Source organism: Ahaetulla prasina, chromosome 7, assembly GCF_028640845.1.
Source record: "Ahaetulla prasina isolate Xishuangbanna chromosome 7, ASM2864084v1, whole genome shotgun sequence".
Classification (NCBI taxonomy): Eukaryota; Metazoa; Chordata; class Lepidosauria; order Squamata; family Colubridae; genus Ahaetulla; species Ahaetulla prasina.
The window spans coordinates 50,027,691-50,046,665 of NC_080545.1; the positions used below are offsets into that span (position 1 = coordinate 50,027,691).

Sequence of the window (18,975 nt, forward strand, 5' to 3'; positions counted from 1 at the left end):
CTCATGTAAGTGATTCCTCAATTATCATCATTTTAGACAGATCTTTCCTATTTTATCCAAATATTTTTAAAAAAGCAAAAGAGAAATATTTAATTTCTATGTAACCTTTGAAACCACTGAATTGTGCAATTCATTTTTATAGCAAACAAGCCTTCCTACTACAAAGCGCTGAAAATAAATAGACTTTATCTTAGAATATACCAATGTTTTATTACCTTTACACTGGATTTATAACACAGTAATACAGCAAATTGTTTTTCAATTGCTTTTAAACAATAGCTTACTTGTCTTTTGAGCAAGGGAAAAGACTGACAAGTCGTTAAGGGAGCATAGGTGAGAAGATACTGAGCAAAAGTGCAACTGATTGAGCTGCACAGTAAGAATTACCTACCCTTCATTTTGATTCAGGTACTTATAAGCAAGTTTGAGCCAAAGCTGAACATTAGAAGGATTCTCAAGTACACTTGCTTCCAAGTTTGAAATGTCATCAGTCTCATTGGTAAAATACCTCACATCATCTGGCGTCACAACAGCATCCAGAGCAGGAACACTTATTTTGTTTTCTACTGGAGGAGCTAGAAATAAAAGTAATATTGTTTTGCCCATGACTATCATAATATCCAGGATTGAAATTATTCCTAGTTTCAACTACAGGTAGTTCTTGACTTACAATAGTTCATTTAGTGACTATTCAAAGTTACACCACCACTGAAAAAAGTAACTTATGACCATTGCAGCATCCCCATGGTCACATGATCCAAATTCAGATGCCTGGCAATCAATTCATATTTATGACGGTTGCAATGTCCTGGGGTCCTGTGATCAGCTTTTGTGACCTTTTGACAAGCAAAGTCAATGGGGAAGCCAGATTCACTTAAAAACCAGGTTACTAACTTAGCAACTGCAATGATTCACTTAACAACTGTTGCAAGAAATGTTGTAAAGTGGGGCAAAACTCACTTAACAAATATCTCACTTAGCAACAGAAATTTTGGGCTCAGTTGTAATCATAAGTCAAGAACTACCTCAAGCATAAACCAAAAAAACTATGTGAAGCATAAATATTTTTATAAAAAATTTTTTGATTGCTGTTTTCGGTTATTACCATATTTAATGGGGCCAGAAGATAGTTCCTCTTCATTGCTACTATCACTGTCTGGTGTTTTTTTCAAGTACTTTACCCTCCATTTCCTTTCTTCTTTCCAGGTCGTAAATGGAGGGGCTGTTCGTGAAAAGAGAAAGAAGAAAGTTTTGAAAAACAGTGAAAGTTTTTCTTGAAAGGAAAGAAACTCCTCAAGTAAATGCAAAATGCATCTTAAAACACTTAACCATTGATATTGTTAAAAGTTACTTACTGTGGCCCTTGCTTTCATTGATATTGCTAACTAGAAGAACAGCAATCTGATCCATCGCCATGCGATCTTTATTTACCCCAAACAGCTTTTCTATGTATTTTTCTGAAACAAGATGACAATATTGAAGATTTACACTATAATCAATTTTTTACAAGAACACATTCACACACCTATGAAGAAATCCACACACACAAAATGGTGAAACTTATTACAATGAAAACAAATGCAAACATAACCTTTATAAACTTAATCTTCAACACAGTGAGTCACATTACTAAAGCAGCAGCTTACATAAAACTAATACTGTATAACAGAAGGTTGTTTTATATTTTCTTATTATCTAATTACAAAGTAAACTGGAAGCATTAGAAAGCAATTTGTGTTTTACATGTAAAGCAAAAACTTTTACATGTAAAGCAAAAACTATCGTGATTTATCCTGCTGCGCCGGTTGGGGGGGTTGGGAGTGGGAGGCACTGTTTATCGGTGGTTCTCCTCCTGTCTCTCTAACCGGTCGCAGACGGTGTTGACAGGGGGCAGAGGTCGACCGCGAGGCACCTTACTTGTGGGGTGCCGCAGGGGTCAATTATCTCGCCCCTCTTGTTCAACATCTATATGAAGCCGTTGGGTGAGATCATCAGTGGCTTCGGGGTGAGATATCAGCTGTACGCTGACGACACTTCAGCTGTACTTTTCCACCCCGGGCCACCCCAACGAAGCTGTCGAAGTGCTGTCCCGGTGTTTGGCGGCCGTATGGGTCTGGATGGGGAGGAACAGGCTCAGGCTCAATCCCTCCAAGATGGAGTGGCTGTGGATGCCGGCACCCCGATACAGTCAGCTGCAGCCGCAGCTGACTGTTGGGGGGTGAGTCATTGGCCCCAAGGGAAAGGGTGCGCAACTTGGGTGTTCTCCTGGATGCACGGCTGTCGTTTGAAGATCATTTGACAGCCGTCTCCAGGAGAGCCTTTCACCAGGTTCGCCTGGTTCGCCAGTTGCGCCCCTTCCTCAATCGGGATGCTTTATGCACAGTCACTCATGCTCTCGTTACCTCTTGCCTGGATTATTGCAATGGTCTCTACATGGGGCTCCCCTTGAGATGCACTCGGAGGCTTAGTTGGTCCAGAATGCAGCTGCGCGGGTGATAGAGGGAGTTCCACGTAACTCCCATGTAACACCTCTCCTGCACAGACTGCACTGGCTACCTGTTGCCTTTCGGATGCATTTCAAGATTCTGGTTACCACCTTCAAAGCGCTCCATGGCTTGGGGCCTGGGTACTTACGGGACTGCCTGCTGCTACCTCATGCCTCCCACCGACCCGTACGCTCACACAGAGAGGGACTTCTCAGGGTGCCGTCTGCCAAACAATGTCGGCTGGCGGCCCCCAGGGGAAGATCCTTCTCTGTGGGGGCTCCTACTCTTTGGAATGAACTTCCCCCTGGTTTACGCCAAATATCTGACCTTCGGACCTTCCGCCGCGAATTGAAAACACATGTGTTTATTCGTGCGGGGCTGGTTTAAGGTTTTTTTTTTCTTAAACTGTCTAGATTTTAAATTTTAAATTTTATTTACGTTTTAAATTGGGGTTTTTAGATTTTAAATATTTTAACGTGTCGGCCAATTGTATAATCTTAAATTTAGTTTTTAGTTGTACATTTTTTATGTTTTATCCTGGCTGTACACTGCCCTGAGTCCTTCGGGAGAAGGGCGGTTTAGAAATCCAATAAATATTAATAATAATAATAATAATTTAACAAGTAACAGAACTGAAAATCTTTATTGATATACGAATATGCACATACCTGTTGCGGTACTTATCTCCTCATCAGTACTTTTATCTGAACAGCCTATCAAACCTAAATTGTATGAAATAACATCCTCAAATAGTTGTCTCCTGCTAAGAGTGCAGTCTTTCATGTGTTGCCTAAAAGTAAATAATATACTTTTTACAAAATCTAAGAAGAAAAAATTGTGAACACAGGATCACAATATGTGAACATTAATTAACATGTGAAACTATTTTAGCTATCAGAAGTTGAGAACAATTTGCTATCAAACGGTGCCCTTTTCTCATAAAGGACATTTTTAACCCTCCTTTGTAATACTCAGCTGTATTAATCTATTGTGAGGCATTCAACATTAAAAATGACATTTTGATAGGATTTTTTTAGCCAGATGGGTTTTTTTTGACAATCCAGCTGTATGGACTACCTTAATAAGCAAAAAATAAAGCCAGTGAACAAAATGGATTTCAACACATAAAACATGAATTCTGCAATAAAATGAGCACTAATGATTCCCAACATGCTCCATCTCAAACCAAATAACTTTTAGTTTCGTTTAGTAAAAATATAGAATAGGTAATCCTCGACTTACAATCATTCATTTAGTGATAACAGCACTGAAAAAAGTGACTTGCAACCAATCCTTGCACTTACAACCATTACAGCATCCCCATGGTCATGTGATCAAAGTTCAGGCGCTTGGCAACTGGCATATATTTATGGTTGCAGTGCCCTGGGTTGATGTGATTGCTATTTGAGACCTTCCTAGCCAGCTTCAAACAAGCAAAATCAATGAGCAGAAGCCAGATCACTTAATGACCTCATGGTTCACTTAATAACTGCAATGATTTGCTTAACAACCATGGCAAAAAAGCTGTAAACTTAGACACGACTCACTTAACAACCAGGTTGATCAGCAACAGAAATTCTGGTATCTGTTGTGGTGGTAAGTCAAGGACTACCTGTACAATCTTTTTGTCTATACGACTTCTTATGTCTTAATCAATTTTCTATAAAAGGTGTTTCAAATACAAACATATTCATATATGAACATGAGAGTCATTTCTACAGAACTTTGTTAGTGTTTAAACATTATAAGCTTGGAGAGTTGTATTGTGGATAAATTTGAAATCTTGGGCTGCTTCTCTTATTCTCTTTATATAAATCATATTTCATTTATTGATTGATTACATTTATATGCTATACATCTCACCATCAAGCAACTCTAGGCAGCTTACATTAATAAGTTAAAAGCTGCAATATAAAACATTGAAATAAAAATATTACTATTAAATTTAGCTAAGGAAAGCGCAATATACAGCGGGAGGGAAGGAGAATCTTCTCTTAATCCATTTAATACCTCCAATATGGAATACGTGTATGTCATGTGTATATCTTACATATACCTCATCTATGTATATGTGTGATTTAGAGAGAGAGAGGGAGGGAGGGAGGGAGAGAGAGAGAGAGAGAGACGGGGGATCTTTTAAGTATGAATGTAAATTCTTCAAGTTAATTTTACAGGCACATAAGGAAAACAAGCATGATTTTTTAAACAATATGTCACCATATTTAATGATTCTTAAAACTGCTTATGCTGTTTTTGCTCAGACAGTCTGACAATGACAAATTCATTTCAACTCTACAGGCAATAATCTGCAATACAAATCACTTAATTTAAGATACAAAATAACTCACCATTGGCAATCGTCGTCATTGCATGTGCCCGTTAAATCAAAACGGCAAAAACACTGTTTGGGTTCAATCTTATTGCTGTAGGATACTGAGCTGAGGTAAAGTTTTTCTTTTGTTCTAAAATAAGGACTAAACCTAAAAATACATAAATAAAATCAAATACTTGTCGTCGAGCAAATAATTTTTTAAAGCAAAAATGGGAAAGTTACTAAATTGCATTCAGATCAAAGATAACTGTAATCAAAGTCAGATACCCAAAATATCGTTCGTTATTCAGTCAAAAGGAAGATCAATTGTTCTTATGCACATAACCTGTTAACAGTAGATTAGCTGGGATTACAACCATTATCAAAATTGATATTCAGTAATATTTTTATCTAAACGGTATAATCCCATGTTGTCACTGAAGATGGTTTTTTAAACTCTAAATTCCGCAAAAAAGCAAGAAGAGAAATTTTAGTATATTTATATGAAAAGAGAGACTACTACATTTAGAATTATATGAAAAATGAATAGAAAAAACAATGTCAAACTAGTGACTGTGTGAATGGATGAGAATAGATACAGAGCAAGATCAGAGTAAGTGTATGGGATATTTAGGTAAGTGTATCACACTACTTACTTTTGGCTAACTCGACAGCTATCTACCTTTTTAAAAAAATACCGAGCAAATATATCCCCTGTTTAAAATGTCCATCTCCCACTGATTTTAGAATAGAGACCATTTACAAGGAGCTCAGCATCTCTGTATGTCTCAACTTTTGAAGGTGCATTTGGGCACCAATCCTTATAAACCTTATTTCCACCCTCAGAATAGTAGGTATTTTAAATAAATGGAGGTAGTCCTTCACTGACCATCAACTGCTTAGCTACTATTTGAAGTTACATCAGAGCTCCCCAATAGGATACCAAATGCCAACAGCTGCCCCACCCCACAATCAGATAACTATATTTTGCACATTTGGAAACTGGCCCACAGTTATTTGCAACATCCTCATGATTTACTCCCACCTTCGAAATGACCATTCCCCCCCCCCCCTGGAAAAACAGTATTTAGTTCCACTCTGGGTTTCAGTAAAACTTCCTACTTTGACAATAGGACATTTTCTGATTACATTCCCATGTATGTTCTAAAACAACCCTATTACAGTATCCCATTGGTGGCAAACAACTTTAACAACTCCATGTTCATACCTGTAAGATTTAAAAACAAGAAGAGGACTATGATATGGTCCAAATGGATATGGCTTTCCTTCTGTTTGTTTATTTGGAGCTGTGAATTGGTCTATATCCACTGTTATTTCCTAGGAAAGAGTATATGTGTGTATATGTTGAAACACTATATGAAGATTCACACCATAGTAATTAAATAGGTAATGCATTGGAACTAAGACTAGAATCTTCCTACTTTTTCAAGAACAAAAGTAATCAAGTAAGACAAGCTAATGAATTCTAGCCTAACTCCTATTCTAAGCATTATTAACTATAAGTTGAAGCCATCAATTTTCTATTATTTAATATATGACTTACTTGACCACAAGCATTTTCTTCAATAGAAATCATGAATGGTGCATTTTTTTCCAAGACTTCTTTCAAACCATCAGCTTTCACATAAAGATTTTTTAGTTCATCAATATTCAGCCCCAAAAAAAGCTCTGGTTGTTCTAATGTCTTTTTAGAAAGTTTGTTTGCAGCTTCTTGCTTGGGAGTGTCTACATGTTTAAAATTAGGTTTAGTAAAAGAATTTGATTCTCTGAAAGACCTTCTTCGTTCTCTACTACAATTGGATGAAATTTCATCATCAAAACAATTCTCTTCAATATCCAAGCTCAGTTTGTCTTGTGTAAGATCATGAAGAGAAGGCTGAGGTAGTGCAAATTCAGATTCTTCTTCTACAGAAGGGACAATAGTTAGCCGATCCTTACTCTGGTATGCATGGGCCTCTTTTAGTTGCTGAATTTTCAGGGCATACTCATGTTGCAATTGTTGCAGCCTTTTTTTCTCCTGTGCAATCAACTCTGCAGAATGCTTCTTTGGACTTGATGAAGGTGATTTCTCGAGTTTCAATGTTTTGTTTGGCTGCAAAGAAGCAGAGATTTCTCTCTCTCACGAACTCAATTATGGGCAAGATAAATTTGAAACACAACATTTGACAAACTTCATCATTATTATTTTTTAGGGAACATTTATATGTTCAGCAGAAAAGTGCAACGTTTTGGCGTATTTACAAAAGTTGAACTCAACCATTCTACAATAAGTATATTTACAATGATCCACAGTCTTACTGATTACAAGTGCTCATTTGGCTTCTCACAGACTGCTTCTTCACCCCAGTCATATGAGCAAGATTTTGTAGTTAGCTTGAGCCTGTCAGGTTTTCAGAACATGTACCAAATGGCTAGCAAGCATAGACCCAAGTCTCCATTTCTTTCATTATGCTATGAAGATGTTGGAGGGATGATAAAAAGGAGAGAGGAAAAAGTAGCATTTTGCTTACTTCAAACCTCCAACATTTATTGACTTACTACAACTTCCTTTCTTTTTCTTTCGATTTATTAGGGCAGGAACGGCCTCCACTACCTGCTGTATTCTGAGCCTCAAACAGCTCTGTTCCTGCTAATTATTGAGCTCTATTGGGTGTGGAACATGTTTTGATACTAGATGCAACCCCCCAGTTCTTGTCTCAGTCCTAAGGATAGTAGTAGCCATGTGTATTTTAAGGCATATAATAGAGCTATGCCTTAACTGCAAAGTAAGCTCAAATCCTCCTTAAAAATTACAGAAAAGTTGAGGAGTTCATGGGATCATACTAGCCAATATTCAAATTGCAATATTCCTTTTAGTTTTTCACTTACATCTAAAATTTGTTTTCTAATTATATTTGTAAATTAATTTTCATTCATGTTTCATCTTGTTTTCCGACTTCCAGCCTAGAACAGTAATGACTATTTGAGAACAATAGTTCTTAAATTTGAAGAACAAACTTACTCCAAAATGACTATGTTCAAGTTTTCGTTTTCCGATTTCTTTGCTAGCCAGGGCTTTGGCTCGAGCAAGTTCTTCTCCATACTTTAATGCCAATGCTTTCTTAACTGTTACTCGTTGCTGTACTCTGTGAATCTGAAGCATTTAAACATTCTTCAATAAATTGTATATTCCAACCAAATTTTTTAAATTAAATTTTAAAGATTCTTAAACACATCTAGTAAGATGAGCAACTCTTTAGAATACTACTACATGGCCCTTTTTACATACTTACCTGTTCTTGAAGTTTTTTTAAAAATATCTTATTAGCATTTAGTACTTTTTCCGTTGCTTGCAGCTGTTCATTAAGTTTAGCAATTTTGCTTTCAGCAAGACGAACAGATTCTTTCTTCTTTGCCTCTTGCTGTAGAAGATGTTTTAACACAGATTCATCCTTCATCAAGAGAAGTCTAAAGAGAACAGTTACATTCTCTATAAAAGCTCTATATTATCAGAACCATCATCAAAAGCAGCTGAAGTCTACCACATATTTTAATGATTTTGATATCTTTTCTTTCAATTAGCAGACTATGTTTAACAACAGACTAATAAAACAATAAATTAGGGAGGGAAATCTTTGAAAATTATAAAGAAATAGCACAGTAATATATTGCAATCCAAATAGTGGTTTTATTTATTTAAATTTATTGGCCATCCAACTTCAGAATCAATATTGCAATCTAAAATTTGTATCTAAGTTAGCAAAAGTTGATTGTAAAAAGATATACAAATTTACAGCACTGAACTTAACATACATTTATTATATATGTTTCACAATTCCCACCAAATGAGCTAGTGTTTTTTTTTTGAGGGGGGGAGGGAGTATTACTATAAAAATATATGTGAAGCATAATGAAACTCTCTTTATCATATCCTATTTAGTAGGAAATTATGTTATAGAAAAGAACTTTCAATGTGTTTACATAATTCATCAGCTTTTCAACACTTGTTATATCAATACATTAATAATACTGATCATAAAAGGTCAACATATTTAGTGTCTAACAGTACTTAAAATAAAATATCCAAAATGTGTGTGGAATGTATGAATGTACCGCATGAAAACGTATTGCCATTTTTAAAATTAAAATTATTATAGCAATACAAATAGATCTTCAAGGTCCTTTCCAACAGTTATTCTGTTATAAAGCAGCTGTTGGAAGTTGGAATATTAAGTTTCTCATAAATTGTTAACGAGTCACATATTTTCTAATTTAAAAATAACAAAACACACAAGCAGACAATGCATTGATAGCAACTATATAAACAACTTATTTCCAAAAGTTGCAGTAAACTTAACTCCTTTCTCATTAAAGAGATATACTAGGTTAGCAGTAACATATGTAGATGGCATTTTACAGAGTATTATCTTATATAGATTTCCATCTGAGTAGACCATCAGACCATTCACTCCAGCTGCACTGCTCTTCCTGCTTTTCATTAGAAATCTCATCAGCTGGGGTTTCAACACCAATTTCTGTTAATAAAATCTCATTTTTCTTTTCCAATTTTTTCCTTGCTCTTAAATAAGTCTTGTATAAAGACCAGCCAAGGCCAGATGGTCCAATGAATTAAGGAAGAAAGAACCTTCCAACTTCCTAATAGCTGCCCATTGGACCAGCCTCCACAGAAGACATTCAGAGTTCTCTTTTTAATTTAGAGGAATAAAAAGGCCTAGGAAGATTTTTCATCCACCCTTTTGCTGGAATACGAAGTCAAAACTTAGGGATTGTCTGTGAGTCCTACCAGTCTTTACCTCCACAACTCCAATTAGGATGAAAAATATATGAAAGTCTCAAATTGCAAGGTAAGTTAAAAAGAAAGTATTTAGATTAACCAGAAACAACCATCTGCTCATGAGCAATTATCTGTCAAGGCAGGTGATGGACATTTTAGAGTCAGTTTTGACTACTTGTTAAGGCATCAGGGTAGAAAATGGAACTGTGAGTAAAGTACAAATCCTGCCTTAGCCAGCTAAGTGTCTTTGAGCCAGTCACTCTTTCTTAGCCCAACTTACCTCACAGGGTGGTTGTTTGTGGGGAAAGTAGGAAAAAGAAGGTATGTTGGATAGGTTCGATGCATTGAGTTATTTGTAAAACAATAAAGACAGGATACAAACAAACAGTGTAATAACCATCAAAATATAAAAGATTAACCCTTTTCTCCGACAAAACGACAATCCACAGAGATGGCATCACAGGAAAAAACTTACTTGTGCTTTTTGAGTTTTGCCTCTGCATCTGTAACTTGCTTCGTTACCATGGCTATCCTACCAACTCCATCAATTTCAACATCAGAGTTTACTGGAGATGAACTTGCTTTCAAAGGTTCAGCTATTATCAAGCGCTGCTTCTCCCGACTAAAAAGATTTGAAAACCATTTTTTAAATGTTTCAAATTACAGAAATTGAGAAATCAGGAAAAAAACCCAGAGAAAATAGAACAATCTCTGAAAAATAAGTTAAACCCAATTAGCAGAACTTAAACTAAGCTAAAATAACCAAATGAATCTGCTCAAACAAGAAGGGAAATAACTCGGAGACTTTTGGTTGAACTTCTGGTGCCTTCGGAAGTGAGGTCCACAGCCCCGTTCTGAGCTCTCCCTGTCAGAGGCTTCATTCGAAGCCATAGCCATCCTGGAGGGGTGGTGAAGCAAAGGGGGATCACCTTACACGTTGAAGGGAGCTGCATCTCGCCTCCCTGACTCGGAAAACTCCCTCATCCGAAGACTAGGAGCTGCGGCAGTCAAAATGGCTGCCATTAAGCCGGGGAATAACCAGAAACCATACGTTTGTGCAGGAGGAAACTGTGAATGATGTGTCATCTGGGTGAGAAAAGATTTATTGCTGAAGCTTGACCCCGCAAAAAATTCAAGGGGAATATATTTTAGAATGATTTGTTACATTGGCATGCAATTATTGTGAAAAAACATATTGGAAATTTAAAAAGTAAATATTTGTTTAAAAAGAAAATTAAGCTGGAAATTGAATCCTCAAAACAAAAGGTATATAAGAAGGTATATTAAGATGATAGAACCATAACCCCACCTTTTCTTCAAATAATTTGCTTTAAGTTTTGGATTTATAAGATAAAACAAACAAGATAAATAAATCAGACTTGTCAAAATAAAAGCTGAGAGGCAGCAGAGTGATGTAAAGAGCACCATCTGCTGACGAAAGTGAATTTTTGCAATTTGGGAGTAAACATTGAAATAACTGGAAATAACTATTGAACTATACATATTTACCCTTTAACCATTGGAGACTGGAATATTAAATAAGATTTTGCGTTTGGAGACCCCTGAATATTATTGGATATATAAAAATGACTTGAGGAGCGGAGGATCCCTGAAGTAACTAAGTGATTTGATTGAACATTGATGACGCATTAAAACTTGACTTGGAGGCTTGGTTTCTGAACTGACGATTGTGGAGATTTAAATGGAACGGAGCCAATGATTCAAAGCATTAAGGACCTTATATTGGAACTACACAAGGATATGGTGGAAATATTTGATCGTATAGATAGAAGACTGGAAAACTGTATACAAGAGACAAGAAGGAAAGAGGACTTCCGGTTTGGCACCGTAGGTGATGGCGGTGATCTTTACGATCACCAACCTCTGGATTATGTGGAATCGCTAGGACAGCTTAAATCTGCTGCCCAGCGGTTCGGAAAACCCCCTCTTCGGGAGAAGGAGAAGGGGTGAGCTGAGGGCAGAGGTTGAATTTCCCTAAAGCCCCTGAGAAAAAAGGGGTTTGAAGGGTTAAGTTCCCTCCAGTAACCCGAAGTGCTCCAGATCCGAGGATTCTTCTGCTTTGGCGGAACCAATCACCACGACCAAACGCCGAGATTTATTTTGGACAATAAAGGATTATACCGGACAGAACGAAAGTGGGAGAACTTTATGCAAGTAGCCAAGCCGGTTCCCGATACTTTGTAACAAGCTTGAAAACAGCAAGAAAATGGAGGCGAATTGTTAACAAGTTAACGAGTGGAAAGCGAAAGTGATACTTTCAGCGTGTGCCTCTGCAGTTGGTAATTTGCATGTTACTTGCTGCTTTAACTCTTTGCTGCCTGCTGATAGAATCTAGGGAGATTTTTTAAATACTGCTTTAAAAGACTGTGTTTCTAGAGGTTAAGAAGATTTAAAGTGAATATTAAGTTGGAAATAAATAAATAAATAATTTTATAGAAGATGGCAGCCAAACAATTAAAGTCTACTGTAACAAAGAGCTCTGGAACTTTATCAGCTGGTGCCTCTCCAGCTCATACAGCAGAGACTAGAACATTGAATTTAGAGGCGTTACAAGAGAACTTAAAAGGCTTTATAGAAGAAAAATTTAAAGTAATAACTGATGAGATGTCTGAAATGAAAGAGCAGATATCAGAAATTCAAGTGGGAAATAAAGAAGTTAAAGAAGGATTTGTAATGGCAGTACAAAGTTTGGCAACGAATGTGATTTTATTGGAAGAGGAGGTTGAAGAAATTAAGCAACATAATTTAAAATTAGAAAATAAAATGGATGAATTTCAAAGTAAAATGGAAAAACAGAGGATGAAATAGTTTTGATACAATATAGAAATATGGAATTTGCTCTTAGAATTCGAGGTTTGAAAGAAAATAAGGAAGAGAATTTAAGGAAATTTTTCTGAAGTATTTGCTGAGATATTAGCAGCTCGTCCAGCAGATGTGGCTTATCAAATTGATAAAATATATCGTGTGAATTCTTGGATAGCAAGGCAAAAAAGTTGCCAAGGGATGTTGTTATTTATTTTACAAACAGAATAGTGAGAAATCAGATTTTGCAAGCTTCATATAAGGGGAGAAGATTCAGATTGCTGGTCAAGATATTTTGATATTAAAGGAAATTCCACCAAAATGTTAAGGGCTAGGAAGGAATTTGCCTTCCTGGTGAATGAACTTAAAAAACATCAGATTGAATATAGATGGGATATTCCAACTGGTATAATAGTATATTATGCAGGGAAAGTACATCGTTTCAATATGGTTGGAAAAGCAAAAGAATTTTATGTTGAGGTATTAAAAGTTGGAAGTCTTCCCCCATTGGAAGCTAGAAGAAGGAGGCTGAAGTGAAGGAAGAGAAGTGAAGCAGGTACAAGAACAGATTGTGATGGAAGAAGATTTATTACAAGTGTTGGAAATACCTACGACGGGTTTAGATTCAAAAGAACAAAGGCTGACAAGAGCTGCTGCTAAACGCAAGGAACAAGAGATGAAGGCACAACAACAACTGGCAACTACTACAATGGAAACAGTGGGAGGAGCAAGGCCTAAAGTAAAATGTGATCTGCGGCTGGTGTTCCAAAAGTTTCCTTCGGCCGATAATGGCAATTAAACTATTATCTTGGAATGTTAATGGCCTGAATTCACCGCAGAAGAGAAGGAAAGTATTTCATTATTTGAAACAATTTAAAAATGACATTACCTGTTTACAAGAAACACATATTAGATCTTGCTAAATGTTGGAGATGCGATTGTGAAGATGCTACTTATTACCATATATGGTGGACTTGTAAAAAAGTTAAAGTATTTTGGATTAAAGTATGGTGGATCATGCAGAATATTTTGAAAAAGAAGATTAAGTTTACTCCAGTTCTTTCTACTAGGAATAATTATGGACTATACAGCTATAGAGACTAAATTGATTTTGAACTTAATAACAGTCGCAAGACTTTTGATTGCTCAGTATTGGAAGAAAGAAGAATTACCTACAATCGAAGAATGGACACTCAAAGTATCAAATCTGGCAGAGATGACAAAATCTCCGCTTACTTGAAAGACTATATACTAGAAAAATATATTTTAGAATGGAAAATGTGGATTGATTATATTTAAAATAAGTATCAGATAAAAAAATATCGAATAGCATATGAGTAAATTTAGGAAATATTTTGTATTAGATATATTTTTGAAGGAGAGGGAATTGAGAGTGTGACTAAGTGTGGTGTGACTAAAGATTATAATTTAGGAATTATTTTGGATTATGATTGTTAGTTTTGATACCCTGCATTTTGTTCTGGGAAGTCGGGGTGGGGGTGGGGGTAAGGGGAGGGAATTGGGGGTTTGGTAGAGATGGAGTGATGGTTAATGTACAGGGATTATTGAAGAAATATAATTAATGTAGGGTCGGGTCTGCATAGTTACCATTTTAGAACGGTGGGGAGGGAGAAAAGAGAGTAGGAGGTAGGAAAGAGGAGAAGAGGAAGGAAGAGGGATAGTAGAGGAGAAGGAAGGTGTAGGGTGGAGGAGGTGGATGTAGATAAGAGAAGGAGAGGAAGGTTTGGAAAGTAAAAGAAGGTAGAAGAGGGAAGAGTGTTAAAAAGGGTGGTGGTGACTGGGCAAGCCCGACTAATTGTATATAACTGTACATTGGATGAATTATTTGATATGATTGTAAAAATAAAACTTTTTATAAAAAAAAAAAAAAGAGACAAGAAGGAAAGAATGGAATTAACAATTGGAATACAAGGGGAATTAAAATTGAGAAACCAGCAAAAAAAAGATAATGAGGAAGACATACGTTTAAAATTAATAAGGATTGAGGAACTAAAACAGAGGGAATACACTTTAAAAGATTTAAAAAAGAAATGGGAGAAACAGGAAGAGAAAAAGGGAAAAAGATAGGTTTTAGAACAGAAAGCTTTCAAATTAAACAGTGGGAAAGGGCAGGGAAAGGAGAAAATATTAAATTATGGATTCAGACTATAAACTTCCAGGTAGATGGAATAAAAAACCTAAGAGAAAAATATGGGAGACAAGTCCAAAAAAAAAAAAAGGTAGGATTAAAGGATTGGATATGGACAAGAGATAATGGTTATGGGGAGAAAAAGAGTTATAGATGTTATGATCATAGTTTAATAATTGTATTAATATTAGAATGATATAGGCTGGATAATTAGTTGGTATGTAATATAATAAATATTAGGATAAACATTTTACTATAAATAGATATGTACCTATGGAAAAACTATAAATGAGAATTTACTATTAACTGGAAATGAGAGGTTGAATTATCAAGTGTGTGTAAAATGTGACTATTGTGTAGGTAATGTGATAAGTAGATATAGCTATGTGTAATAATAGAATTATATGGAACAAGAAAACTAGAGTTTGAATGAGAAAACTAGAAAAAAGATAGAATAGGAATATATTGAATGCTTTAAATGATTGTGATTGATATTAGAAGTAACTATTGTGATATTAAATAATGGAAGAAAGAAAGAAAGGAACTTTATATATATATATATATATATATAGAGAGAGAGAGAGAGAGAGAGAGAGGAAGAGTTAAATAATGGAATATGAATAATAAAACAGATTAACATGTCTTTGAATAATATGAAGGGGGGGAAATGTTAAAGAAAGTTTAGAATGGAAGGGTGGTAAAGCAATGTATTAATAATATGGAAGAAGAAAATTGGAATGTAATAATTATGAATATGTTTATTTGTATTGAATTGTATGATGCTCAGATACCACACCATTCACATGATAAGTATAAACTATACAAAAATTAAAAACTTGATTTAAAAAAAAGGGCAATAACTCGGTTACTTTAAACAATAATTTGTTTTCTTATTTGTTACAGCATTTATTTATTTATTTTACAGACATACATTATTATACAGTATATTAAATATACCTGGCAATTTCTTCTTTTAGAAGTCTATACTCTATTTTTTTATCTTCTGGTAAAGCCTCAGGAGTTCGTACAGGATTATTTTCTTTTTCTGACTTTAAAGGTGCTTTGGGTTTCGATGCCTGCAACAAAAATACAGTATTTGACGTTCAAAAGAAAAGTTAATTTGAATTCATTTTTATATGGTATAGCTTTTTCAGGTCTGTATACAGTATTTCCCTTCAGTTGTACTTCCTTGGAATTATAGTAGTTATACTTCCAACATTTATGCTTGTGAATATGGATTTAGAAGACAAGAGGACAGCAAAGTAGCACTAACACTGAGGAAGGTCCAATAATATTTCAGGGCTCCTTTCCAAAAGTATGTTCTGAAAAACTTTGAATGCTTCATTCTCTCCTACCAAATCTTTTTCCAGCATGTGCCATTTTAAGGAATGGTCCAATTCCAAAACTGTCTGTTTCAAACAGATAATTGCCAGAACATCTCAGAGATCTTTAAGTTTGTAAGATACAATTCTGAAAATTGCTCCAAATATGGCATGAACCAGAAGGAAACTGAATGTTCTATTTCCTCTTCAAGGAATTTCCATATTCCCATTAAAGAATCATAAAAACCAGCCAACTACCATAATCTACAACACAGAACCATGAAAGCAAATAGAAAAAAAATATAAGGACATGAAAAGGGCCAATACTGGCTTTTAAAATAGTTTTTAAAGCTTAATGCTTTTCAGAAAGCAGAACCAGAACTTTATAGTGACTTTTCCCCAGAAGACAATTTTGAAATTGCTTGCTCTACTTACAAGCTCAGAGGAAGAGCTATTTTACAATATTTCTTTTAATAAAAACTATCCTATAATGAAAGACAGGCACACAGAGTAAGAAATGTGTTTTCTTCAAAGAAACGTATGGCATACATGGCGGCACTCATCCATTTACCTCCACAGTTCTTCTAGCTTCTTTGATCATAGATTCCAATCCTCCAAATTCATTACTAGTAGAGTTAGGTTGTTCTGCATCTGATTCACTGTCATCTGAATCATTCAATGTAACAACAACTGACTTGTGCTTTGGAAGCTGCAGAAATAAAATTACCAGTCAAAGAATATAACAATTTTGACTGAAGATACCAGCAAAATCTAGTATTATTTGATTTTTAAATCTACACTGAATTTCAATTTGTTAGAGGAGAAGAGCATATTAACCACTAGCTTTTTTACAGCGGACTTTATGTTGACTTTAATTCCTTCTGTACAAATCTGAAATCAGCATTTCCTCAGCCTCCTTATATTATCAATTGAAGACACAAAAAACAAAATATTCAATTTTAGCCACTTTCCTTATATGACAATTTATAAAACACTTTAAAATATGAAGAAATTTTTAATTTTTTTATTACCGCAATGACTGTTCGGGGGGGCCTTGGTACTCTAATAATTTTTGTGTTCTTTATACGAGGTTGACACACAGTATTAATACTGACTGCTGAAAGATTGCTTCTTGGCACAGAATGAGAATTATTGGGAAAAGGTGAAGATGGACTGTTATTATTCGAGTTTTCCTAAAAAAAAAAAAAAAGATTACAACACTTAAAAAGTTATAAGTACATTGTAAAATCTGCAAACTACAACGATCCTCACACTTCACATATCTCTTTCCAGGATGGACAATACTAGCTGAATTTCATTCTTGTTAGTCCTTAAGGGGGCCTTGGTGCTCTCTGAATTTGGTTGTTTTCTTGCAGGTTGTTTCATTATCCAAACTAGCATTAGTCATCAATGCTACAGTAGTGGCCAAAATTTGGGAAAAGTAGTAGTAGTAGTAGTAGTAGTAGTAGTAGTAGTAGTAGTAGTAATTATTATTATTATTATTATTATTATTATTATTATTATTATTATTATTATTATTATTTAATTTTTATACCGCCCTTCTCCCGAAGGATTCAGGGAGGTTAACAGCCAGATAAAATACAATACAGTACAATACAATAAAACTCAATTAAAAAACTTATTCGATGTGGCTAATAATTTAAAATTATAAAATACATAGTATAAATCCCCATTTAAAATTCAATTTAAAAACCCATTTTATACCAGTCCTGCTTGGAAGAATAGATAGGTATTCAGCTCGTGGCGAAAGGTCCGGAGGTCAGGAAGCTGACGGAGTCCAGGGGGAAGCTCATTCCAGAGGGTAGGTGCCCCCACAGAGAAGGCTCTCCCCCTGGGGGTCACCAGCCGACATTGTTTGGCTGACAGCACCCTAGGAGACCCTCTCTATGGGAGCGCACCGGTCGGTGGGAGGCATATGGTAACAGAAGGCGATCCCAAAGATATCCGGGTCCTATGCCATGGAGCGCTTTAAAGGTGATAACCAGCACCTTGAAGTGCACCCGGAAGACCACAGGCAGCCAGTGCAGCTTGCGCAGGAGAGGTGTTATATGAAAGCCACGAGTGGCTCCCTCTATCACCCGCGCAGCTGCATTCTGGACCAACTGGAGCCTCCGGGTACTCCTCAAGGGAAGCCCCATGTAGAGAGCATTGCAGTAGTCCAGGCGAGAAGTGACGAGGGCATGAGTGACCGTGCATAGGGAATCCGGGTCTAGAAAGGGGCGCAACTGGCAAACCAGGCGTACCTGGTAAAAAGCTCTCCTGGAGACGGTCACCAAATGATCTTCGAAAGACAACCGTCCATCCAGGAGAACGCCTAGATTGCGCACCCTCTCCATTGGGGCCAATGATTCGCCCCCAACAGTCAGCAGCGGTTGCAGCTGACTGTATCGGGATACCGGCATCCACAGCCACTCAGTCTTGGAGGGGCTGAGCTCGAGCCTGTTTCTCCCCATCCAGACCCGCACGGCCTCCAGACACCGAGACAACACTTCGAAAGCTTCATTGGGGTGGTCAGGGGTGGAAATGTACAGCTGGGTGTCATCAGCGTACAGTTGATAACTCACCCCAAAACCACTGATGATCTCACCCAGTGGTTTCATATAGATGTTGAACAGGAGAGGCGAGAGAACTGACCCCTGTGGCATCCCACACAGGAGGCGCCTTGTGGTCGATCTCTGCCCCCCTGCCAACACCGTCTGCGATCGGTCGGAGAGATAGGACGAGAACCACCGAAAAACGGTGCCTCCCACTCCTAAATTCCCCAACCGTCACAGCAGGATACCATGGTCAATGGTATCAAAAGCCGCTGAGAGATCTAGGAGGGCCAGGGCAGAGGTCATCCACCAACGTGACCAAAGCCGCCTCCGTGCTGTAGCCGGGTCGGAAACCGGACTGGAACGGGTCTAGATAGACAGATTCATCCAGTACTGGGGTAACTGATGTGCCACCACACTCTCAATAACCTTCGCCACAAAACGAAGGTTGGAGACTGGACGGTAATTTCCCAAAACAGCTGGGTCCAGGGAGGGGTTCTTGAGGAGGGGCCTCACCACCGCCTCTTTCAAGGT

At 36.7% G+C, this 18,975-nt stretch overlaps 1 protein-coding gene across 1 annotated transcript in view; it reads right to left on the reverse strand.

The window, feature by feature from the left end:
* ZFC3H1 (zinc finger C3H1-type containing) overlaps nucleotides 1–18,975 on the reverse strand; it is a 53,376-nt gene that overhangs the window by 16,296 nt on the left and 18,105 nt on the right. Inside the window, exons 9-21 of the mRNA XM_058189876.1 lie at nucleotides 16,918–17,079; nucleotides 16,458–16,595; nucleotides 15,522–15,640; nucleotides 10,068–10,214; nucleotides 8,091–8,265; nucleotides 7,820–7,951; nucleotides 6,362–6,910; nucleotides 6,026–6,135; nucleotides 4,835–4,966; nucleotides 3,155–3,276; nucleotides 1,356–1,457; nucleotides 1,106–1,222; nucleotides 392–575 (exon numbers count right to left, since the gene is read on the reverse strand). Coding sequence (XP_058045859.1) covers nucleotides 392–575; nucleotides 1,106–1,222; nucleotides 1,356–1,457; nucleotides 3,155–3,276; nucleotides 4,835–4,966; nucleotides 6,026–6,135; nucleotides 6,362–6,910; nucleotides 7,820–7,951; nucleotides 8,091–8,265; nucleotides 10,068–10,214; nucleotides 15,522–15,640; nucleotides 16,458–16,595; nucleotides 16,918–17,079 — 2,189 coding nt within the window. The remainder of the gene's footprint in view (nucleotides 1–391; nucleotides 576–1,105; nucleotides 1,223–1,355; nucleotides 1,458–3,154; nucleotides 3,277–4,834; nucleotides 4,967–6,025; nucleotides 6,136–6,361; nucleotides 6,911–7,819; nucleotides 7,952–8,090; nucleotides 8,266–10,067; nucleotides 10,215–15,521; nucleotides 15,641–16,457; nucleotides 16,596–16,917; nucleotides 17,080–18,975) is intronic.